The sequence below is a fragment of the Oncorhynchus gorbuscha genome, linkage group LG18 (genome assembly GCF_021184085.1).
Source record: "Oncorhynchus gorbuscha isolate QuinsamMale2020 ecotype Even-year linkage group LG18, OgorEven_v1.0, whole genome shotgun sequence".
NCBI classification, from domain to species: domain Eukaryota; kingdom Metazoa; phylum Chordata; class Actinopteri; order Salmoniformes; family Salmonidae; genus Oncorhynchus; species Oncorhynchus gorbuscha.
Genome location: NC_060190.1, coordinates 57238157 through 57263606, shown reverse-complemented (window position 1 = coordinate 57263606; position 25450 = coordinate 57238157). Strand labels below are relative to the sequence as shown.

General features: G+C 46.7%; 1 protein-coding gene across 1 annotated transcript in view; it reads right to left on the bottom strand.

Annotated features, from left to right (window-relative positions):
* Positions 1-25450, bottom strand: part of slc25a26 (solute carrier family 25 member 26) — a 77906-nt gene that overhangs the window by 12994 nt on the left and 39462 nt on the right. Inside the window, exons 6-8 of the mRNA XM_046312757.1 lie at positions 16720-16764; positions 4677-4746; positions 627-691 (exon numbers count right to left, since the gene is read on the bottom strand). Coding sequence (XP_046168713.1) covers positions 627-691; positions 4677-4746; positions 16720-16764 — 180 coding nt within the window. The remainder of the gene's footprint in view (positions 1-626; positions 692-4676; positions 4747-16719; positions 16765-25450) is intronic.

The window sequence follows — 25450 nt, the reverse complement described above, 5'->3', positions numbered from 1 at the left end:
ACCTCACCCCTAACTCTATAACCCCTGCTAAAACTTTATGTCAAAAGTTTTGACACATCATACAACGTTGTTTTTACCATCTTCACACAAGCGCCACGTCTAACCAACTGAAGTGTTACAGAGTGGTATCTCATTTGTCATCGCGGAGAACAAAAAGCACAGAACACTTTGTCTTATCCAAGGACACAACGACTGGGTTCAACTGAACTCACAACACCCCCACTAACATACCACAGAGAGACACAGTCAGACAAACACAGGAGCTAGCAGAGTAAACGCATGATAAACCCAGGACAGGCAGAGCTGTTCCTGCTCTCTCTGAGAGAGATGAGAGGACTGTCTGTCCTGTCCGTTCCATTGGAAACGACTCTGGCCTGTCCAGATGTACTACAGCTAACATTAAACATGTCCACAGAACACTGTCCATTCAACGCTGGGCTGTGGAGAACACAGAATGAATGTGCGTGTCACCACTGTCCATATTCTGTTCTCCTTGGCAGTGTGTCTCTGATGAGCTTTGTCTACATTAGAGAACTGCAGTTCACTGTGAGGCGTCACTCAGCAGACAGACAGTGTTGAACAGTCCTGTAGCCGGCCCGGCCTGGGTTAGCTTGATTGGGCCTTACCTTGGCCAACATGATCCTGGTCTTAGCCACGTCCAGGGGAGTGGTGACGAATGCTGCTATTCCACCTGGAAACGCAGTGAACACACACACACACACACACACACACACACACACACACACACACACACACACACACACACACACACACACACACACACACACACACACACACACACACACACACACACACACACACACACACACACACACACACACACACACACACGCACGCAAACAAACAAGATGAGTGCACTGCAAACATTTCTGTTCTGTAATGACAAAATACACTCTTATGACCTTTATGACATCAAATAGTAGCCACATTTCATGATTCAACGGGATACATTGATACTCTCAAAGATGTTTCCCCAATACAGTTCCATTCCTAGACCAGATGCACTATTCATCCTACCCCGTCAGTCAGGCCCACGCCTCACTAAACACTACTCACACTGTCTGTCTCTGTCTGTCAGTCTGACCCCCCCTCCTCCCACCCCGTCAGTCAGGCCCACACCTCACTAAACACTACACACACTGTCTGTCTCTGTCTGTCAGTCTCACCCCCCCTCCTCCCACCCCGTCAGTCAGGCCCACACCTCACTAAACACTACACACACTGTCTGTCTCTGTCTGTCAGTCTCACCCCCCCTCCTCCCACCCAATCAGTCAGGTCCACACCTCACTAAACACTACACACACGGTCAGTCTGTCTGTCTCTGTCTGTCAGTCTCACCCCCCTCCTCCCACCCCGTCAGTCAGGTCCAGGCCTCACTAAACACTACACACACTGTCTGTCTCTGTCTGTCAGTCTCACACCCCTCCTCCCACCCCGTCAGTCAGGTCCACGCCTCACTAAACACTACACACACTGTCAGTCTGCCTGTCAGTCTCACCCCCCTTCTCCCACCCAGTCAGTCAGGCTCACGCCTCACTAAACACTACTCACACTGTCAGTCTGTCTGTCAGTCTCACCCCCCTTCTCCCACCCAGTCAGTCAGGCTCACGCCTCACTAAACACTACACACACTGTCAGTCTCACCCCCCCTCCCACCCCGTCAGTCAGGTCCACGCCTCACTAAACACTACACACACTGTCGGTCTGTCTGTCTCTGTCAGTCTCACCCCCTCCTCCCACCCCGTCAGTCAGGTCCACGCCTCACTAAACACAACACACACCGTCTGTCTCTGTCTGTCAGTCTCACCCCTCCTCCTCCCACCCCATCAGTCAGGCTCACGCCTCACTAAACACAACACACACTGTCGGTCTGTCTGTCTGTCTGTCAGTCTCACCCCCCCTCCTCCCACCCCGTCAGTCAGGTCCACGCCTCACTAAACACTACACACACTGTCAGTCTGCCTGTCAGTCTCACCCCCCTTCTCTCACCCCGTCAGTCAGGTCCACGTCTCACTAAACACTACTCACACTGTCTGTCTCTGTCTGTCAGTCTCACCCCTCCTCCTCCCACCCCGTCAGTCAGGTCCACGCCTCACTAAACACTACTCACACTGTCTGTCTCTGTCTGTCAGTCTCACCCCTCCTCCTCCCACCCCGTCAGTCAGGTCCACGCCTCACTAAACACTACCTGTCTCTGTCTGTCAGTCTCACCCCTCCTCCTCCCACCCCGTCAGTCAGGTCCACGCCTCACTAAACACTACACACACTGTCAGTCTGCCTGTCAGTCTCACCCCCCTCCTCCCACCCCGTCAGTCAGGTCCACGCCTCACTAAACACTGTCAGTCTGCCTGTCAGTCTCACCCCTCTCCTCCCACCCCGTCAGTCAGGTCCACGCCTCACTAAACACTACACACACTGTCTGTCTCTGTCTGTCAGTCTGTCCCCCCTCCTCCCACCCCGTCAGTCAGGTCCACGCCTCACTAAACACTACACACACTGTCAGTCTCCCCCCCCACCCCGTCAGTCAGGTCCACGCCTCACTAAACACTACACACACTGTCGGTCTGTCTGTCTCTGTCAGTCTCACCCCCTCCTCCCACACCGTCAGTTAGGCCCACGCCTCACTAAACACTACACACTGTCTGTCTCTGTCTGTCAGTCTCACCCCCCCTCCTCCCACCCCGTCAGTCAGGTCCACGCCTCACTAAACACTACATACACTGTCAGTCTGTCTATCTCTGTCTGTCAGTCTCACCCCCCCTCCTCCCACCCCGGCTGCTTTTCTTTATGCAGAGCTACAGGAGCGGTTACCCCCAATCTAAACCCAGGCCAAGTTTGGAGGCCCACACTCTGAAGGTTCCAGGGGTGTCCCCAGTGAGAGGAGAGGAGGGGGAGGAGAGTGCCAAAACCCCTACACCCTCTCAGTGTCTGTCTGTCTGACTGACTATCGTCCAGTCTACGTTACATAGCAACTGCTGACAGTAAACGGGGACATAATGGGCTACTGATGCTTTGCCATGTAACTGTCATACATTTAAATGTTATAAGAGGTTTCCAATAACCATCTCTATATGCTTTGGGACTTTTACCATTGTTGTAAGCACTGTTCTGAGAATGAGTATGGATTTGACTAGCTGGGAGTATGTTGCTGACTTCTCTGACTTCATTTTCCCAACCCTCACCAAGTATACTGTAGACTCTGTGTTGATAAAACATACTGGATTCTACGATACTTGGGTGTCCCTCAAAGCATATGGTATCCATGCAAATCTAATAAGCCGGGTCGCTTTGGGTTTGGGATCTAGAACTGGTGTAAAATCACATGTTGTGATCGATATTACAAGCAAGGCCAAGCATCAGCTCCTCTCCTTCACTGCTCTTCAGTAGCCCATTATGTCCCTGTTTAAAAATCAGTCAATGAAGTAAAATCAGTCAATGAAGTAAAATCAGTGAATGAAGTAAAATCAGTGAATGAAGTAAAATCAGTGAATGAAGTAAAATCAGTCAATGAAGTAATCCAGCTTTGTGGTCTGGCAATGAAAGTGTCGATTCAACAGGCGGTTCATAGAAGATGAGAAACAGTGCCATTATGTGTCTCTTAGCCTTCAGCACAAGTAGAATAATTTATGAAGTGTGACTATTTCCTATGCTGACTGGATCACATACTTTATAAGGCATGATGTGGGGAAGTCGAGTGAAACCTGAGCATCCCTCTTGGTCCTCTGTTGTGTGGGGAATTCAACTCAACTCAGACTCAGAGATTACACCGTCTCCCCCTCTGTCATCCTGGCTTTCTCTCTCCTCCCCCATCTCTTCTACCTCCTTTCTTCTTCCATCTCTACTCCTCTCCTCTCAATTTCTCTCCATCTACTACACCCCCCATCTTTCCTCTCTCTCTCCTCTCCAACTGCCCTTTCACCCCCCCTCTCCTCCCCAGTGTTTGTTTGCTCCAGGTGGGGTGGCTTGTGGCCATGTCTATGGTCCTCAGGGTGCAGTGTCCTCAGCCCCAGCCCACAGCTCCTACAAATCTGCTTTTTGTCTGGCCTGTCACGCAGACTAAAGAGTTATAGCCCAACTGTCTCTCTTTCTCTCTTAGTCTCTCTCTCTCTTTGTCTCTGTATCCATCTCTCCCTCTCTGTTACTCATGTACTCTCTCACACTCTCCGCCTCTCTTCCTCACTATTTTGTTCCACCTCCCTCTCGGTTTCTATCTCTCTCTGCCTGAGACCGCTTCAGGCCTCATTGCTCAGGATGTCAGACAGCTGCATGGGCCCCAGTGCCTTCTCCCCCCTCCTGGACTCCCATCTCTTCTCCTCTTTTCTTCCATTCCCCTGATGCTCATCTGTGCTGAGGCACAACACTGAAACCTAGCCCTCTATGTGTGCAGCACTTACTGACAGAGTGAGTCAATCGACCAATACCTTTACCTCTATCTACAACAAAAACATTCGATCAATCAAAAGTGCTTTCTCTTTTTTTCCAACGGTCTCCTGTCTTTCCAGGCCTCTGACGCAGGTAAAAGACACTGTGCCAACCGAGGCAACCGGTGTAGAATTCTTCAGGAATGTGGCTTGGTTAAACTTTCTATATTCTTGGCCCTCTACCATCCTCCCTCCCTCTCTGCCTTTCCCAAAGCAGCATATAATCCTCTGCACCTGCAAAAGCTCCGCACACTGCAGCCTGCCAAGAGTAGAGAGTGTGACCTTGCCTCCGTGACCACTGAGTCTGAGAGGAGAGAGAAAGAAGAGAGAGAGAGAAAGAAAGAGAGAGAGGAAGAGAGATAGTGAGAGGGAGAAAGAGGGGGTGGTTATTAGAGTTATCAGACGCATTGAAAACACAAACCTCATCTGAATCGGTCTGGGGCTGGGAACCAAACTGCGCGGCTATTTCTGTGTTCCCCTCGCCATCTCCAGAATGATGTCATTCGCTCTTTTCCCAAGCACATTACGGGACAGAAAGAGAGGGGGAAGGCGAAAGGGAAAGACAAGAAAAAAGTGCAGTAAAGGTCCCCAAAACTCCTCTGCTCAGCAGAAGAGCCCTGGCTGATAAAGTTATGCTGTACTCATATGTGAACTAATTGACTCACTCGGTCAGTAGAGAAGAGAAGCTAAGCTCTGTTTTTTGAACATGTTCATGGGGGTTAGGTCTCATCCAAGTGAAGAGGGAACAGAATGAACCCAGCTGAAGAGAGCTGTCTGCAGTCTATACCATCTTGCCAAATGTGGAAGAAACAACATTTGTTCAATATTCACCATGGAGCTTATGGAGTTATATTCACCATGGAGCTTATGGAGTTATATTCACCATGGAGCTTATGGAGTTACAGTGCCTTGCGAAAGTATTCGGCCCCCTTGAACTTTGCGACCTTTTGCCACATTTCAGGCTTCAAACATAAAGATATAAAATAGTATTTTGTTGTGAAGAATCAACAACAAGTGGGACACAATCATGAAGTGGAACGACATTTATTGGATATTTCAAACTTTTTTAACAAATCAAAAACTGAAAAATTGGGCGTGCAAAATTAGTCAGCCCCCTTAAGTTAATACTTTGTAGCGCCACCTTTTGCTGCGATTACAGCTGTAAGTCGCTTGGGGTATGTCTCTATCAGTTTTGCACATAGAGAGACTGAACATTTTTCCCATTCCTCCTTGCAAAACAGCTCGAGCTCAGTGAGGTTGGATGGAGAGCATTTGTGAACAGCAGTTTTCAGTTCTTTCCACAGATTCTCGATTGGATTCAGGTCTGGACTTTGACTTGGCCATTCTAACACCTGGATATGTTTATTTTTTAACCATTCCATTGTAGATTTTGCTTTATGTTTTGGATCATTGCCTTGTTGGAAGACAAATCTCCATCCCAGTCTCAGGTCTTTTGCAGACTCCATCAGGTTTTCATCCAGAATGGTCCTGTATTTGGCTCCATCCATCTTCCCATCAATTTAACCATCTTCCCTGTCCCTGCTGAAGAAAAGCAGGCCCAAACCATGATGCTGCCACCACCATGTTTGACAGTGGGGATGGTGTGTTCAGGGTGATGAGCTGTGTTGCATTTACGCCAAACATAACGTTTTGCATTGTTGCCAAAAAGTTCAATTTTGGTTTCATCTGACCAGAGCACCTTCTTCCACATGTTTGGTGTGTCTCCCAGGTGGCTTGTGGCAAACTTTAAACGACACTTTTTATGGATATCTTTAAGAAATGGCTTTCTTCTTGCCACTCTTCCATAAAGGCCAGATTTGTGCAATATACGACTGATTGTTGTCCTATGGACAGAGTCTCCCACCTCAGCTGTAGATCTCTGCAGTTCATCCAGAGTGATCATGGGCCTCTTGGCTGCATCTCTGATCAGTCTTCTCCTTGGATGAGCTGAAAGTTTAGAGGGACGGCCAGGTCTTGGTAGATTTGCAGTGGTCTGACACTCCTTCCATTTCAATATTATCGCTTGCACAGTGCTCCTTGGGATGTTTAAAGCTTGGGAAATCATTTTGTATCCAAATCCGGCTTTAAACTTCTTCACAACAGTATCTCGGACCTGCCTGGTGTGTTCCTTGTTCTTCATGATGCTCTCTGCGCTTTTAACGGACCTCTGAGACTATCACAGTGCAGGTGCATTTATAAGGAGACTTGATTACACACAGGTGGATTGTATTTATCATCATTAGTCATTTAGGTCAACATTGGATCATTCAGAGATCCTCACTGAACTTCTGCAGAGAGTTTTCTGCACTGAAAGTAAAGGGGCTGAATAATTTTGCACGCCCAATTTTTGATTTGTTAAAAAAGTTTGAAATATCCAATAAATGTTGTTCCACTTCATGATTGTGTCCCATTTGTTGTTGATTCTTCACAAAAAAATACATTTTTATATCTTTATGTTTGAAGCCTGAAATGTGGCAAAAGGTCGCAAAGTTCAAGGGGGCCGAATACTTTCGCAAGGCACGGTATATTCACCATGGAGCTTATGGAGTTATATTCACCATGGAGCTTATGGAGTTATATTCACCATGGAGCTTATGGAGTTATATTCACCATGGACCTTATGGAGGTATATTCACCATGGAGCTTCAAATCAAATCAAATGTTATTTGTCACATACACATGGTTAGCAGATGTTAATGCGAGTGTAGCGAAATGTTTGTGCTTATAGTTCCGACAATGCAGTAATAACCAACGAGTAATCTAACCTAACAATTTCAAAACAACTACCTTATACACACAAGTGTAAAGGGATAAAGAATATGTACATAAAGATACATGAATGAGTGATGGTACAGAACGGCAAAGGCAAGATGCAGTAGATGGTATAGAATACAATATATACATATGAGATGAGTAATGTAGGGTATGTAAACATTATATTAAGTGGCATTGTTTAAAGTGGCTAGTGATACATTTTTACATCAATTTTTCCAATATTAAAGTGGCTTGAGTTGAGTCAGTATGTTGGCAGCAGCCACTCAATGTTAGTGGTGGCTGTTTAACAGTCTGATGGCCTTGAGATAGAAGCTGTTTTTCAGTCTCTCGGTCCCAGCTTTGATGCACCTGTACTGACCTCGCCTTCTGGATGACAATGGGGTGAACAGGCAGTGGCTCGGGTGGTTGTTGTCCTTGATGATCTTTATGGCCTTCCTGTGACATCGGGTGGTGTAGGTGTCCTGGAGGGCAGGTAGTTTGCCCCCGGTGATGCGTTGTGCAGACCTCACTACCCTCTGGAGAGCCTTATGGTTGTGGGCGGAGCAGTTGCCGTACCAGGCGGTGATATAGCCCGACAGGATGCTCTCGATTGTGCATCTGTAAAAGTTTGTGAGTGCTGCTGCGCCTTCTTCACCGCGCGCTGTCTGTGTGGGTGGACCAATTCAGTTTGTCCGTGATGTGTACGCTGAGGAACTTAAAACTTTCTACCCTCTCCACTACTGTCCCTTCGATGTGGATGGGGGGGTGCTCCCTCTGCTGTTTCCTGAAATCCATGATCATCTCCTTTGTTTTGTTGACGTTGAGTGTTGAGCTTATGTTGGATCAGTTCAGGCCTCTGTGTTCCATATTTCTGTGTTTATGTTCAAATATTGTGACAGAAGGCACTATCTGGGCTAACGTCATATAAAACAGGATGGACTGGAACCCCAACTAATTACACAATACCTCACCGCTAGCTAATTACACAACCTACACATGTCTTGTTTGGGGTTTCCTAGCTGCTGCTATAAAACAATCATCATGCCATCTTTTCCCTCTCTCCGCAACATTGGTGAGCATGGCAGGTATGAATGCTGTTTGGTTTTGTTGGATTCTGGTGTAGAGTTCTGGATGTAGTTGGGCTGCAGGTTCGGCCCAAGGCCAACAGATAATTGCTGGCCCTTCTTGAAAACACGTTGTAACAGTTTGCTTGTCATAGAACAGACGAAGCAGGGATGATTTCATAAAGGGGCAGGCTATTGAGGAACAGCATGGAAAAATGTCCCTTTTTCAGGACCCTGTCTTTCAAAGATAATTAGTAAAAATCCAAACAATTTCACAGATCTTCATTGTAAAGGGTTTAAACACTGTTTCCCATGCTTAAACAATTAATGAACATGCACCTGTGGAACGTTTGTTAAGACACTAACAGCTTACCGACAGTAGGCAATTAAGGTCACAGTTAGGACACTAAAAAGGTCTTTCTACTGACTCTGAAAAACACAAAAACAAAGATGCCCAGGGTCCCTGCTCATCTGTGTGAATGTGTCTTAGGAATGCTGCAAGGAGGCATGAGGACTGCAGATGTGGCCAGGTCAATAAATTGCAATGTCTGTACTGTGAGACGCCTAAGACCGCGCTGCAGGGAGACAGGACGGACAACTGATCGTCCTCGCAGTGGCAGGTCACGTGTAACAACACCTGCACAGGATCGGTACATCTGAACATCACACCTGTGGGACAGGATGGCAACAACAACTGCCCGAGTTACACCAGGAACACACAATCCCTCCATCAGTGCTCAGACTGTCAGCAGTAGGCTGAGAGAGGCTGGACTGAGGGCTTGTAGGCCTGTTGTAAGGCAGGTCCTCACCAGACATCATCAGCAAGAACGTTGCCTATGGGCACAAACCCACCATCGCTGGACCAGACAGGACTGGCAAAAAGTGCTCTTCACTGACCGAGTCACGGTTTTGTCTCACCAGGGACGATGGTCGGATTCGCGTTTATCTTCGAAGGAATGAGCGTTACACTGAGGCCTGTGCTCTGGAGCGGGATAGATTTAGAGGTAGAGGGTCCGTCTTGGTCTGGGGCGGTCTGTCACAGCATTATCGGACTGAGCTTGTTGTTATTGCAGGCAATCTCAACGCTGTGAGTTACAGGGAAGACATCCTCCTCCCTCATGTGGTACCCTTCCTGCAGGCTCATCATGACATGACCCTCCAGCATGACAATGCCACCAGCCATACTGCCCATTCTGTGTGTGATTTCCTGCAAGACAGGAATGTCAGTGTTCTGCCATGGCCAGCGAAGAGCCCGGATCTCAATCCCATTGAGCACCCCTGGGACCTGTTGGATCGGAGGGTGAGGGCTAGGGCCACTCCCCCCAGAAATGTCTGGGAACTTGCAGGTGCCTTGGTGGAAGAATGGGGTAACATCTCATAGCAAGAACTAGCAAATCTGGTACAGTCCTTGAGGAGATGCACTGCAGTACTTAATGCAGCTGGTGGCCACACCAGATACTGACAGTTACTTTTGATTTTGACCCCCCCCCCGTTTGTTCAGGGACACACTATTCCATTTATGTTAATCACGTGTGTGGAACTTGTTCAGTTTATGTCTCAGTTGTTGAATCTTGTTATGTTCATACAAATATTTACACATGTTAAGTTTGCTAAAAATAAACGCACACACACACGTGTATACACACACGTTCAAACGTAAACACACATGTAGATTTGGGAGAGCAGGGAGAGGATGTGTCCTATTTATTCCATTAGGTTGCAGATTGAAAGGGGGACTTTGTTTTCCACATCAAAGGCCTGCATGGTGGGAAGCCTCTCCACTTCTCCCTCCTGAATGACTAATAAGAGGGAAATATGCCTGTTCAAAATAGACCTACCTCATCCTCCTTCTACTGTGTGTGTGTGTGTGTGTGTGTGTGTGTGTGTGTGTGTGTGTGTGTGTGTGTGTGTGTGTGTGTGTGTGTGTGTGTGTGTGTGTGTGTGTGTGTGTGTGTGTGTGTGTGTGTGTGTGTGTGTGTGTGTGTGTGTGTGTGTGTGTGGTGTAGAATTATGTGGTGATGGACATGTTTGTAATAAGCTCTGTTGGTTTGGTGGGCTATGGGAGGAAGACAGTGTGTGTGTTGGGGATACTTTAAATAAAAACACACTAGGTACAGCTCTGGCTACAATATCACGGAATTAACTATCGTGGCAGCTCGTCTGCTGTGAATGTTGTCCATGTTACAGCAGAGTTGTAATTAGCTCGCTAACTATCGTTAGCCTGAGAAGTGATGGGCTGGTAGCTAACGTTAGCCTGGGAAGTGATGGGCTGGTAGCTAACGTTAGCCTGGCAATTGATGGGCTGGTAGCTAACGTTAGCCTGGGAAGTGATGGGCTGGTAGCTAACGTTAGCCTGTGGCTTCACTGTTACATGTTGCAGATTAATATTGCATCATTCATATTGGTTGTTACTTGAACCAACATAGTTAAAAACGCTTTTACTCGTTGACTAGTTTTAGGCTGGGTATTTCTGTACAGCACTTTGTGACATCAGCTGATTGTAAGAAGGGCTGTATAAATACATTTGATTGATTGATTTAATGGATCTGGTGGTTAAAAGGTACGTAGTGCTGGTTTGGTGGGCTATGGGAGGAAGACAGTGTGTGTGTTGGGGATGTTTTAATGGATCTGGTGGTTAAAAGGTACGGAGTGCTGGTTTGGTGGGCTATGGGAGGAAGACAGTGTGTGTGTTGGGGATGTTTTAATGGATCTGGTGGTTAAAAGGTACGGAGTGCTGGTTTGGTGGGCTATGGGAGGAAGACCGTGTGTGTGTTGGGGATGTTTTAATGGATCTGGTGGTTAAAAGGTACGTAGTGCTGGTTTGGTGGGCTATGGGAGGAAGACAGTGTGTGTGTTGGGGATGTTTTAATGGATCTGGAATGCGAATGATTACAATTTTGCAGATTAACACTGGATTAACACTTTGCAGTGTGCAGATTTGCAGATTAACACTTTGCAGATAAACTTTGCAGATTAACACTGGAGTGATAATTGATCAGATGGTCATGTACAGGTAGAGATATTGGTGTGCAAAAGAGCAGAAAATAAAATAAATAAAAACAGTATGGGGATGAGGTAGGTAAAAATGGGTGGGCTATTTACCGATAGACTATGTACAGCGGCAGCGATAGGTTAGCTGCTCAGATAGCAGATGTTTGAAGTTGGTGTGGGAGAGAAAAGTCTCCAACTTCAGCGATTTTTGTAATTCATTCCAGTCACAGGTAGCAGAGAACTGGAACAAAAGGCGGCCAAATGAGATGTTGGCTTTAGGGATGATCAGTGAGATACACCTGCTGGAGCGCGTGTTACGGGTGGGTGTTGCCATCGTGACCAGTGAACTGAGATAAGGCGGAGCTTTACCTAGCATGGACTTGTAGATGACCTAGAGCCAGTGGGTCTGGCGACGAATATGTAGCGAGGGCTGAGCCGACTAGAGCACACAGGTCGCAGTGGTGGGTGGTATAAGGTGCTTTAGTGACAAAACGGATGGCACTGTGATAAACTGCATCCAGTTTGCTGAGTAGTGTTGGAAGCAATTTTGTAGATGACATCGCCGAAGTCGAGGATCGGTAGGATAGTCAGTTTTACTAGGGTAAGTTTGGCGGCGTGAGTGAAGGAGGCTTTGTTGCGGAATAGAAAGCCGATTCTAGATTTGATTTTCGATTGGAGATGTTTGATATGAGTCTGGAAGGAGAGTTTACAGTCTAGCCAGACACCTAGGTACTTATAGATGTCCACATATTCAAGGTCGGAACCATCCAGGGTGGTGATGCTAGTCAGGCGTGCGGGTGCAGGCAGCGAACGGTTAAAAAGCATGCATTTGGTTTTACTAGCGTTTAAGAGCAGTTGGAGGCCACGGAAGGAGTGTTGTATGTTATTGAAGCTCAGATAGCACAGTGTCCAAGGACCGGCCGGAAGTATATAGAATGGTGCCGTCTGCGTAGAGGTGGATCAGGGAATCGCCCGCAGAAAGAGCAACATCAATGATATATACAGAGAAAAGAGTCAGCCCGAGAATTGAACCCTGTGGCACCCACATAGAGACTGCCAGAGGACCGGACAGCATGACCTCCGATTTGACACACTGAACTCTGTCTGCAAAGTAGTTGGTGAACCAGGCAAGGCAGTCATCCTTCTGTAGCTCAGTTGGTAGAGCATGGCGCTTCGAACGCCAGGGTAGTGGGTTCGATTCCCGGGATCACCCATACGTAGAATGTATGCACACATGACTGTAAGTCGCTTTGGATAAAAGCGTCTGCTAAATGGCATATATTATTATTATTATTATTATTATTATTATCATCAGAAAAACCGAGGCTACTGAGTCTGCCGATAAGAATATGGTGATTGGGGCGGCAGGGTAGCCTAGTGGTTAGAGCATTGGACTAGTAACCGAAAGGTTGCATGTTCGAATCCCCCGAGCTGACAAGGTACAAATCTGTCGTTCTGCCCCTGAACAGGCAGTTAACCCACTGTTCCTAGGCCGTCATTGAAAATAAGAATTTGTTCTTAACTGACTTGCCTAGTAAAATAAAGGTAAAATTAAAAATAAAAAAAATTGACAGAGTCGAAAGCCTTGGCAAGGTCGATGAAGACGGCTGCACAGTACTGTCTTTTATCGATGGCGGTTATGATATCGTTTAGTTTGGGTCCAGGGTGTCTCCCCCTTTGAAGAGGGGGATGACTGCGGCAGCTTTCCAATCCTTGGGGATCTCAGACGATATGAAAGAGAAGTTGAACAGGCTGGTAATAGGGGTTGCGACAATGGCGGCGGATAGTTTCAGAAATAGAGGATCCAGATTGTCAAGCCCAGCTGATTTGTACGGGTCCAGGTTTTGCAGCTCTTTCAGAACATCTGCTATCTGGATTTGGGTAAAGGAGAACCTGGAGAGGCTTGGGCGAGTAGCTGCGGGGGGGGGGGGGGGGAGTTGGAGCTACAAGATGCAAATTTCTGCCTGAAGAAGCTGGCCTTAGCTCTCCTGACTGACTGCGTGTATTGGTTCCTGACTTCCCTGAACAGTTGCATATCGCGGGGACTATTCGATGCTATTGCAGTCTGCCACAGGATTGTTTTAGTGCTGGTCGAGGGCAGTCAGGTCTGGAGTGAACCAAGGGCTATATCTGTTCTTAGTTCTGCATTTTTTGAACGGAGCATGCTTATCTAAAATGGTGAGGAAGTTACTTTTAAAGAATGACCAGGCATCCTCAACTGACGGGATGAGGTCAATGTCCTTCCAGGATACCCGGGCCAGGTCGATTAGAAAGGCCTGCTCACAGAAGTGTTTTAAATCAAATCAAATCAAATTGTATTCGTCACATACACATGGTTAGCAGATGTTAATGCGAGTGTAGCGACATGCTTGTGCTTCTAGTTCCGACAATGCAGTGATAACCAACAAGTAATCTAACTAACAATTCCAAAACTACTGTCTTATACACAGTGTAAGGGGATAAAGAATATGTACATAAGGATATATGAATGAGTGATGGTACAGAGCAGCATACAGTAGATGGTATCGAGTACAGTATATACATATGAGATGAGTATGTAGACAAAGTAAACAAAGTGGCATAGTTAAAGTGGCTAGTGATACATGTATTACATAAGGATGCAGTCGATGATGTAGAGTACAGTATATACGTATGCATATGAGATGAATAATGTGGGGTAAGTAACATTATATAAGGTAGCATTGTTTAAAGTGGCTAGTGATATATTTACATCATTTCCCATCAATTACCATTATTAAAGTGGCTGGAGTTGGGTCAGTGTCATTGACAGTGTGTTGGCAGCAGCCACTCAATGTTAGTGGTGGCTGTTTAACAGTCTGATGGCCTTGAGATAGAAGCTGTTTTTCAGTCTCTCGGTCCCAGCTTTGATGCACCTGTACTGACCTCGCCTTCTGGATGATAGCGGGGTGAACAGGCAGTGGCTCGGGTGGTTGATGTCCTTGATGATCTTTATGGCCTTCCTGTAACATCGGGTGGTGTAGGTGTCCTGGAGGGCAGGTAGTTTGCCCCCGGTGATGCGTTGTGCAGACCTCACTACCCTCTGGAGAGCCTTACGGTTGAGGGCGGAGCAGTTGCCGTACCAGGCGGTGATACAGCCCGCCAGGATGCTCTCGATTGTGTATCTGTAGAAGTTTGTGAGTGCTTTTGGTGACAAGCCGAATTTCTTCAGCCTCCTGAGTTTGAAGAGGTGCTGCTGCGCCTTCTTCACGACGCTGTCAGTGTGAGTGGACCAATTCAGTTTGTCTGTGATGTGTATGCCGAGGAACTTAAAACTTGCTACCCTCTCCACTACTGTTCCATCGATGTGGATAGGGGGGTGTTCCCTCTGCTGTTTCCTGAAGTCCACAATCATCTCCTTAGTTTTGTTGACGTTGAGTGTGAGGTTATTTTCCTGACACCACACTCCGAGGGCCCTCACCTCCTCCCTGTAGGCCGTCTCGTCGTTGTTGGTAAACAAGCCTACCACTGTTGTGTCGTCCACAAACTTGATGATTGAGTTGGAGGTGTGCGTGGCCACGCAGTCGTGGGTGAACAGGGAGTACAGGAGAAGGCTCAGAACGCACCCTTGTGGGAGCGTTTGACAGTGATGAGGGGTGGTCGTTTGACTGCGGCTCCGTAGCAGATACAGGCAATGAGGCAGTGATCGCTGAGATCCTGGTTGAAGACAGCGGAGGTGTATTTGGAGTGCCAGTTGGTCAGGATGACATCTATGAAGGTGCCCTTGTTTACGGATTTAGGGTTGTACCTGGTGGGTTCCTTGATGATTTGTGTGAGATAGCTTAGATTGTAGGACTGCCGGGGTGTTAAGCATATCCCAGTTTAGGTCACCTAACAGAACAAACTCTGAAGCTAGATGGGGGGCGATCAATTCACAAATGGTGTCCAGGGCACAGCTGGGAGCTGAGGGGGGTCGGTAGCAGGCGGCAACAGTGAGAGACTTATTTCTGGAGAGAGTCATTTTTTAAATTAGTAGTTCGAACGGTTTGGCTATGGACCTGGAAAGTATGACATTACTTTGCAGGCTATCTCTGCAGTAGACTGCAACTCCTCCCCATTTGGCGGTTCTATCTTGACGGAAAATGTTATAGTTGGGTATGGAAATCTCTGAATTTTTGGTGGCCTTCCTGAGCCAGGATTCAGACACGGCAAGGACATCAGGGTTAGCAGAGTATGTTAAAGCAGTGAGTAAAACAAACTTAGGGAGGAGGCTTCTGATGTTGACATGCATGAAACCAAGGCTTTTTCGATCACAGAAGTCAACAAATGAGGGTGCCTGGGGACATGCAGGGCCTGGGTTTACCTCCACATCACCCGCGGAACAGAGGAGGAGTAGTATGAGGGTGCAGCTAAAGGCTATCAAAACTCTCTGTTGGTCTGTACTGGTTGGGTGATGTGTGAGGAGCTCTGGGTGTCTGCTGACAGCTGTGCTGCTGGCTCCGTATGAAACACAAATAAAAAGCTGTAAAGCAGCACCTTTCTACCCCGGAGCAGATGTGGAGCTCAGGGTGAGAATGCCACACACAGACGGCAGGCGCACACAGACATACACATTAACACACATTAACCAGTCTCCTGGCTCTCCAAACAGCCAAAAAATACATTTAACCATTAGCTAGCTATTCGTTTTTCTAAGTGAAGCTTGAGGTTCTCTCTATTGTCCCCTCTACGCTTCTATGGTTTTCAAGCCAGGGATCTCCAGGAGAGACTACAACTCATTAAGGCCGGTAGGCGACAGGAGAGGTTAGAGAGGAGATAGGATAGAAGGGTAGATGAGCAGAGGGGACAAGAGAGAGGAGGGGAGAGCGGAGTTTGGGGAGAGGGGCCAGATTCCAGAGCTGGCCTGTCCAGTTAAACTTTTTTCCTAATGGCTGTGTGCAGATAGCCTGGAGTGAAGGCCTTTGAGATTGTGACAAAGAGGGGCTTGTGAATGACACGTCTTACTCTGCAGCAGGGGGTGGGGGGGTGCAGTTCCGTCCCCCGCTCCCGCACAGCTGTGTGGTCTATTGACCCCCCTCCCTCCCCTCCTGGTCGATCCACACTGCACTGCCCGTTTGGGCCTAACGTTAATGGAATGTTCTGCTGCCCGCGTCCCCGGAGACATGATGTCACTCTCACAAACGCTTTCAAAGAAAAACAGCTTTTATGTGTCCAAGACCAGACAATGGAGAAGGAGCGATAGAGAGATATAGCGCAGGAGAGGAACAGAGAGAGAGTGAGGGAGTTGACCATGCTAGGAGATGATGACTAATTGCAGCTCCATTTGATGGTAGCCGTGGTGACCCATTAAACGAGGCAATAATTTCCCAACCTCTACTGCCGAGGAGACATGGCCAAGTCGGGCCGACTCCACTGTAAATGTGTCAGAACATAAGCATCCTATTACGACTTTATGGCACCTTCATTACAGGGACACATTACAGCACAGAGAGATAGAGGAGGATCCATACCTTTAAATACTCCCACAGTGGAAACTGGACCAGAGAGAACGGGATCTGAAAATAGAAAACTCAAATGTGATAAACATATATAGCATGTCATTATCAATCAATACATCATATTTATAACAACTCTGACAGATAATCATCTCAAAGAAAAGAAAATGTCAAACCAAAAGCCTCTATCAAACACCTTGATAAGGACGATAAGACTCGGTACTTGGTACACGACCAAATGAGTATTTCCTTTTGGAGTTGTGACTTCACCATGGCTTTACATGGTCAAAGGTCACAATGATTCTCATACTGCAATCCATTACATAACACGTTGGAAAAGTGAATGGTGAAAAGTCATGAGTATCCTTATTTCACAGCAGAGCCCTGCTAGTGCTCTCTCTCTCTCCTGAGCTAAACTGCATGACGTCATGTCGTCCACACAGACGGGATGTCTTGGATCTGGACCGTGGCGAGATGGAGGGGTGAAGAGATGCAGATATGAAGCTAGTGAGATGGATGTGGAGAAAGTGTATACTTAAAGCCAGGGCCTGGTTCTCTCTCCTTCCATTTCTCTCCCCCTCTAATTCCTTCTTCTTCCGCACGCACGCACGCACGCACACACACACACTCCCTCGGAGATCAGTGGTGATGATTAATAAATGAGAGGGCTGTGGTCTGGAGCTCAGGGATGGAGGGATGAAAGAAGGAGAGATGGGGATCAAAATAGTATGTCAGTGAGCTCACACAGGAAGTTACAGGGAGAGGAAATCAATGTCACTGGTGGACGGAGAGCGGACACACGCACACACAAACACAAAATGTCACCCCCGTTGATCCTACCAACAACAGCAGCATTTATTCATGTCTCTGAAGCTCAATTGGACAGTATTACCAATACAAACTCATCCTAATTTAATGGTGTATCAGTCTGGGTCTGGACAGACATACACCAACCAGCCTAACCCTCCTCTAGTCCTTCCTCTAGCCCTCACACTGCTACTGCTTCTCTGGATGGCATGCTCACTTCACTCCAACATAGCTCTTTATAGGCTACTTTTGGACAGAGCTCTTTATATGCTACTTCTGGACAGTGCTCTTTATAGGCTACTTCTGGACAGAGCTCTTTATAGGCTACTTCTGGACAGAGCTCTTTATAGGCTACTTCTGGACAGAGCTCTTTATAGGCTACTTCTGGACAGAGCTCTTTATAGGCTACTTCTGGACAGAGCTCTTTATATGCTACTTCTGGACAGAGCTTTTTATAGGCTACTTCTGGACAGAGCTCTTTATAGGCTACTTCTGGACAGAGCTCTTTATAGGCTACTTCTGGACAGAGCTCTTTATATACTACTTCTGGACAGAGCTCTTTATATACTACTTCTGGACAGAGCTCTTTATAGGCTACCTCTGGATAGAACTCTTTATAGGCTACTTCTGGATAGAGCTCTTTATAGGCTACTTCTGGATAAAAAACAGCTAAACCCAATGATAGGTTCTCAATGTCTGCAAGACAGTACTTTGCTCTCAATCAGGTATCCCTCAAACATCTCTCCCCATCTTTGTTTCTCTCTCAGATTGGCAGACATATTTGTTATGAGGAACATACTGTACTTACCCAAGCTGTGCTGTGAGCTTCATAGCAAGAAGAGAGCATTGGTTTCAGTGGAGAGGATCACTATAACAGACACCTGTCTTCTATTAGGGTTGAGATAAATTCAACATTTCCAGACTGCTGCTAGAGAGATGGCTTCCGAGAAGCCCCTGATCCACCACTGATTTATGCACAAGTTTTACACCTCTGGCAGTGTGTCTCTGTGTATGTGTGTCAGTCCATCTGGCAATGATGGAGTGCCTGAAAGCCACATATGGTCAGATTTATATTGATAAGCCATTTATGATGGGAGGGCTGAGGAAGACTGTTCACACACTACTGACACACTCCTGGGAGAGAGGGAGTGTGTGTGTGTATCCAACTAACACTGATACAGGGGCAGACGTGGGATGATAAGGTAAATCCAGTGATTGAGACGGGGTGAAGTTAAAATGATACTTTGGGATTTTGGCAATGAGGCCCTTTAACTACTTCTACAGAGTCAGATGAACTGGTGGAGACCATTTGTATGTCTTGGTGTCCAATGCTAACCAGCATTAGCGTAATGAGCAGTTACCCATAGACTTCCAGTCATTGCGCTAACGCTAGTTAGCAATTGCGATGCCGATAGTTAGCAACTTCCTTCAAACTACACACAGACATAAAAATAGTATCCACCAGTTCATCTGACTCTGGGGAAGTAGATGCCAAAATCCCGAAGTATCTCTTTACCTGATGTGGGTGGCAGAGCAGGTGACTGACTCAACGGAGACAGCTCATAGGACAGTCATAACTCGTGATGCCATCCTACTTTCTTTCTTTCTTTCTACTTTTGATTTCACCTTTATTTAACTAGGCAAGCCAATTAAGAACAAATTCGTATTTACATTGACAAACCCTAACCCTAATGACACCGGGCCAATAATGCGGCGCCCTATGGGACTCCCAATCACGGCTGGTTGTGATAAAGCCTGGAATCGAACCAGGGTCTGTAGTGCCATAGACCGCTGCTCCACTCGTGTGACCATTGAACAGCTGTGTAGGTGAGTACTTTAACCCAAAAAAGTGAGAATGAGAGAGCGAGTCATTTTCCTCCCTCCCTTCCTCTCAGACTGTTGCAATGAGCCCTGTCCCCTCCAGGCAGCACAGCCATACTAATATTCCCAGAGTTCAGAGGGCCCTGCCACAAATCTGCCCGACACATGCAGGGAGAGGCACGCCAGCACGTATAAAAGGCAGATACGTCCTGTGCTTACTCTGCTCCTCGGCCCCCAGCCCCCGCCTCTTAGAATGGCCCAGCAGAAAGAGAGCACAGTGTTCAGCTCTGTAAAACCTGCCTGCCTTTGAGGCCAGTGGGCTGGGTCGGGTCGGGCCAGATCGGGCTGGGGAGGACTAGAGGGACCAGGCTGGGTCAGAAGGCCCCAGCGCGTGTCACTACTCTGGCTCTGCATGATAACACAACACCACACGGCCAGGCCCAATTAAACCACTGATGAACAGACTGGAGATAAGGGCAGCGTATAGTAGGCCTGGCACAACACGCAGCCCTCACCAACACATAAAACAAGTCATTTAAACAAATCGGCTACCCAGCCATGAGCTAATTCAACACGTCAAATAGGGAGACGGGCAGAAGACGAATGGGAGTATCGACAGCAGACAGTGTGGCGAACCGAACGCCTCGTAGATTTAAAAAGACGCCGTGTTGGTGGAACAGAGAGCAGAGAGGCTGCAGGGCAGGCAGGTGTTTGTGTCATAATGACATGCAAGAGCCATAGGAGAACAAAGCCGCTGAGTCACAGGAAGAGTCGTGTTACTAAAACAAAAACATTATTGTGGTTTGTGGTCTAAAGACCAGAACAAGAGAAAATTGAGAGATCAGACATATTCATGTCTGTTTTTGGAAAGCGTAGCATGTCTCCATTCCCTTAATGTGAGTGACACCAGAGTGGGGGATATTTCTCAACCACACCACCATTCCACTGCATGACAGCTCAGAGTCAGCCTCTGCTCCCAGGTCCTTCAGCCTGACAGGATTACACTGGATAGAGGATGGGGTCAGTCAGTCACATGGCCATGCTGGTGTGTGTTTTCAAGTCTTATGTACAGGATACACATGGTATTCACATGGTATTCACCTTCCAACAAAATACTTACTTGCAGGTTTATTCTCAACAATAAGAAATAATAAAAGATAAGAATATGAACATAAAGTAAATGGCTCAGTAGAATAGAATAATACATTTTAGCATAAGTATAATACAGAAACGTTTGTGTTTTGGGGAGAGGGAGATTGGGGGGGCAAGTGTTTGAATTGAGAAGTATTAGCAATATTAAAAATGATTTGATTTTGGTAGCCGCAGTTATGATGTGTGTAGTATGAATGTGTGTGTGTGTAAGGTGTGTGTGTGTTAAGGTGTGGAGAGTCAGTGCTGGTGGTCAGTCCAGTTCAAATGTTCAGGAGTCTCATGGGTTGAAGATAGAAACTGTCTCTGAGCCTGTTGCTATCAGTCTGCCCGACAGTAAGTGAGTGAACAGCTCGTGGCTGGGGTGTGTAGAGTCCTTGATGATGCTGCGGGACTTCCTCAGGCACCGTTTCAAGTAGATGTCCTGGATGGGTGGGAACACAGCCCCAGGGCATCGAGGTCGTGGATGGAGAAATTCTGTACCAGGCAGTGATGCAATTGGTCAAGACACTCTCGATGGTGCAGTAGTACTACTTGGAGAGGATGCGGGGTGGCATGCCTCATTTCTTCAGACGTCTTAGGAAGTAGAGGAGCTGTGCGTCTTCTTGACAAGAGTGGTGGTGTTATTAGTCATCTGTGATGTGGACAGAGAGGAAAACTGTCTCTCTACTGTAGTCCCGTTGATACAGATCGCGGTGTGTTCCCTCTGCTTCCTAAAGTCAACAACAAACTCCTTCGTTTTGCTGCTGTTGAGGGAGAGGTTGTTGTCCTGGCACCACACACCAGATCACTAGACCATTATTCCGGCTCCACCAAACCTTACAGTAAGCACTATACATTGGGGCAGGTACGTTCTCCTGGCTTCCACCAAACCCAGATTCGTCCGACGGACTGCCAGATGGTGAATCGTTATTCATCACTCCAGAGAATGCGTTTCCACTGCTCCAGAGTCCAACAGCGACAAACTTTACACCACTCCAGCCGATGTTTGGCATTCAGCATGGTGATCTTAGGCTTGTGTATGGCTGCTGGCCATAGAAACCCATTTAATGAAGCTCCCAATGAACAGTTATTGTACTGACGCTGCTTCCAGAGGCAGTTTGGAACTCTATAGTGAGTGTTGCTGCTGAGGACAGATGATTTTTAAGCGCTATCTGCTTCAGCACCCGGCGCACCCGTTCTGTAAGCTTGTGTGGCCTGCCACTTCACGCCTGAGCCGTTGTTGCTCCTAGACCTTTCCACTTCATAATAAGAGCACTGACAGTTGACTGGGGCAGCGCTAGCAGGGCAGACATATGACGAACTGACTTGTTGGAAAGGTAGCATCCTATGACAGTGCCACATTCAAAGTCACTGATCTCTTCAGTAAGGCCATTCTACTGCCAATGTTAATCTATGGAGATTGAATGGCTGTGTGCTTAATTTTATACACCTCTCAGTAATGAGGCTGAAATAGCTGAACCCACTAATGTGAAGTGGTGTCCACATACTTTTGTATATACAGTGCCTTCAAAAATTATTCAGACCCCTTGACTTTTTCCGCATTTTGTTACGTTACAGCCTTATTCTAAAATGCATTAAATAAAAATAAATATCCTCAGCAATCTACTACACACAATACCCCATAATGAGAAAAGGAAAACAGAATTTTAGCAATATATATGAATTTTTTATTTATTTACATTAGTATTCAGCCTCTTTGCTATTAGACTTCGAAATTGGTAAATTCAATTGATTGGACATGACTTGGAAAGGCACACACCTGTCTATATAAGCTCCCACAGCTGACAGTGCATGTCAGAGCAAAAACCAAGCCATGAGGTCGAAAGGAATTGTCCATAGAGCTCCGAGACAGGATTGTGTCGAGGCACAGATCTGGGGAAGGGTACCAAAACATTTCTGCAGAATTGAAAGTCCACAAGAACACAGTGGCCTCCATCATTCTTAAATGGAAGATGCTTGTAACCACCAAGACTCTTCCTAGAGCTGGCCGCCCAGCCAAACTGAGCAGTCAGGGGGACAAGGGCCTTGGTCAGGGAGGTGACCAAGAACCTGAAGGTTTTAGCTTTAGAGATCTACTGTGGAGATGGGAGAACCTTCCAGAAGAACAACGATCTCTGCAGCACTCCACCAATCAGGCCTTTATGGTAGAGTGGTCAGACGGAAGCCACTCCTCAGTGGCTCCTCATAATCCTCATAATGACAGCCCGCTTGGAGTTAGCCAAAAGGCACCTAAAGACTCTCAGACCATGAGAAACAAGATTCTCTGGTCTGATGAAACCAAGATTCAACTCTTTGGTCTGAATGCCAAGTGTCACATCTGGAGGAAACCTGGCACCATCCCTACGTTGAAGAATGGTGGTGGCAGCATCATGCTGTGGGGATGTTTTTCAGCGACTGGGAGACTAGTCAAGATCAAGGCAAAGATGAACAGAGCAAAGTACAAAGAGATCCTCGATGAAAACCTGCTCCAGAGCACTCAGGACCTCAGACTGGGGCGAAGGTTCAGCTTCCAACAGGACAATGACCCTAAGCACACAGCCAAGACAAAGCAGAGTGGCTTCTGTACAAGTCTCTGAATTTCCTTGATTGGCACAGCCAGAGCCCGGACTTGAACCCGATCAAACATCTCTGGAGAGATCTGAAAATAGCTGTGTAGCAACGCTCCCCATCCAACCTGATAGAGGGGATCTGTAGAGAAGAATGGGAGAAACTCCCCAAATATAGGTGTGCCAAGCTTGTAGCATTATATCCAAGAAGACTTGAGGCTGTAATCGCTGCCAAAGGTGCTTCAACAAAGTACTGAGTAAAAGGTCTGAATATTTATGTAAATATGATATCAGTTTATTTTAGCACAAAAAAAATCTAAACCTGTTTTGGCTTTGTCGTTATAGTATTATATGTAGATTAGTTTTATTTCTCATAATTTATTCAATTTTAAAATTAAGCTGTAACGTAACAAAATGTCGAAAAAGTCAAGGGGTCTGAATACTTTCCCGAAGGCAAAGTATAGATGTTCCTCTTGTCCAGATGTGTTAGGGCCGTGTGAATAGCGATGGAAATGGCATCTTCCGTGGATCTGTTTGAGTGGAAGGCAAATCGGAGTGGGTGCAGTGTGCCATGTATTGATGTGGGCAAAGACCAGCCTCTCGAAGCACTTCATGATGACATGGGTGAGTGCGACGGGGTGACAGTCATTTAGAGGGTGTGTGTGTACTCTTAACTGTATTAGTATTCAGAGACGCTTCAGGCCGTCACAGGCCCTTAGCCACTCACTCGACAGCAGGAAAAACATGTCAAAATACATTGAGTCTGATTGGAGGGCTTGCAGTTGGCTGCAATTTGACAAATTACTTTGGTAGGTCAGGCTTCAGCTCTGCATACTGACGACAAGCATGTGGATAGTTAGACAGAGAAAAGGTGGAGAATTTAAATATCGCTGTCTACATGTCTACACGTCTGTCTACACGTCACAGCTTGTAGACTTGTTTACGTTCTGCTACTTGACACCTTTACGGTTTTTACTTTTTAATTACCGTTTATATTTTTTTGTTTTTCCCTCTCGTGACTTTTCTTCATTCAACCTTTTCACTCCAGACGCTTGATCTGGAAGTCGTTCGTCAGGACCTCCACCAGCCGAGGCTAAGTAGTAACATTAACATGATGCCTTCTAATTGCAGTCGCTGTACTCATAATACACAGGAGAATGCTGCAAGCCCAGCTTCTGACGCAATCGTTAGGCAACGGTAATTTCAGTGTAGGAAAGGATGAAACAGCTTCTGTGCCACCAGTAAGTACAGATAGTAGTATAAATTCCATCGCACAGTCCGTGCAGCCGGACAACTTTCTCATGGCTTCTGGAGGGAAATGCTGTAGGAATGCTCAACCAGTGTCGCTCATTCAGCCGACAGAAACTTTCAACCGGTTCTCTCCATTAAGCAGTGAGTCAGAGGCCGAGCCTTTTCTGGTCTCTTCTACTCCCGTTACGGGGTCTGAGACACCGAAGCCTCCCACCATTGAAAACCCTAGTCATTGGCGACTCAAGTCAGCATGGCCTCTAAACCTTAAAGCTGCATACTGGATCCTGTGCTTGGCCCTCCTATGTTGAACATAATAAACGGCTCTCTATCCACCGGATGTGTACCAAACTCAATAAAGGGCGCAGTAATAAAGCCTCTCTTGACAAAGCCAAACCTTGACCCAGAAAATATAAAATTCTATCAGCCTATATCGAATCTCCCATTCCTCTCAACATTTTTAGAAAAAGCTGTTGTGCAGCAACTCACTGCCTTCCTGAAGACAAAACAATGTATACAAAACGTTTCAGTCTGGTTTTAGACCCAAGCACTGAGACTGTACTTGTCATGGTGGTAAATTACCTTTTAATAGCGTCAGACCGAGGCTCTGCATCTGTCCTTGTGCTCCTAGACCTTAGTGCTGCTTTTGATACCATCGATCACGACATTCGTTTGGAGAGATTGGAAACCCAAATTGGTCTACACAGACAAGTTCTGGCCTGGTTTAAATCTTATCTGTCAGAAAGATATCAGTTTGTCTCTGTGGATGGTTTGTCCTCTGACAAATCGGTGTTCCTCAAGCTTCCGTTTTAGGACCACTATTGTTTTCACTATATATGTTACCTCTTGGTGATGTCATTCGGAAACATAATGTTAACTTTCACTACTATGCGGATGACACACATCTGTACATTTCGATGAAACTTGGTGAAGCCCCAAAATTGCCCTCGCTGGAAGCCTGTTTCTCAGACATAAGGAAGTGGATGGCTGCAAATGTTCTATTTTTATACTTGGACAAAACAGAGATGCTTGTTCTAGGTCCCAAGAAACAAAGAGATATTCTGTTGAATCTGACAATTAATCTTGATAGTAGTACAGTCGTCTCAAGTCGTCTCAAATAAAACTGAAGGACCTCGGAGTTACTCTGGACCCTGATCTCTCTTTTGACGAAC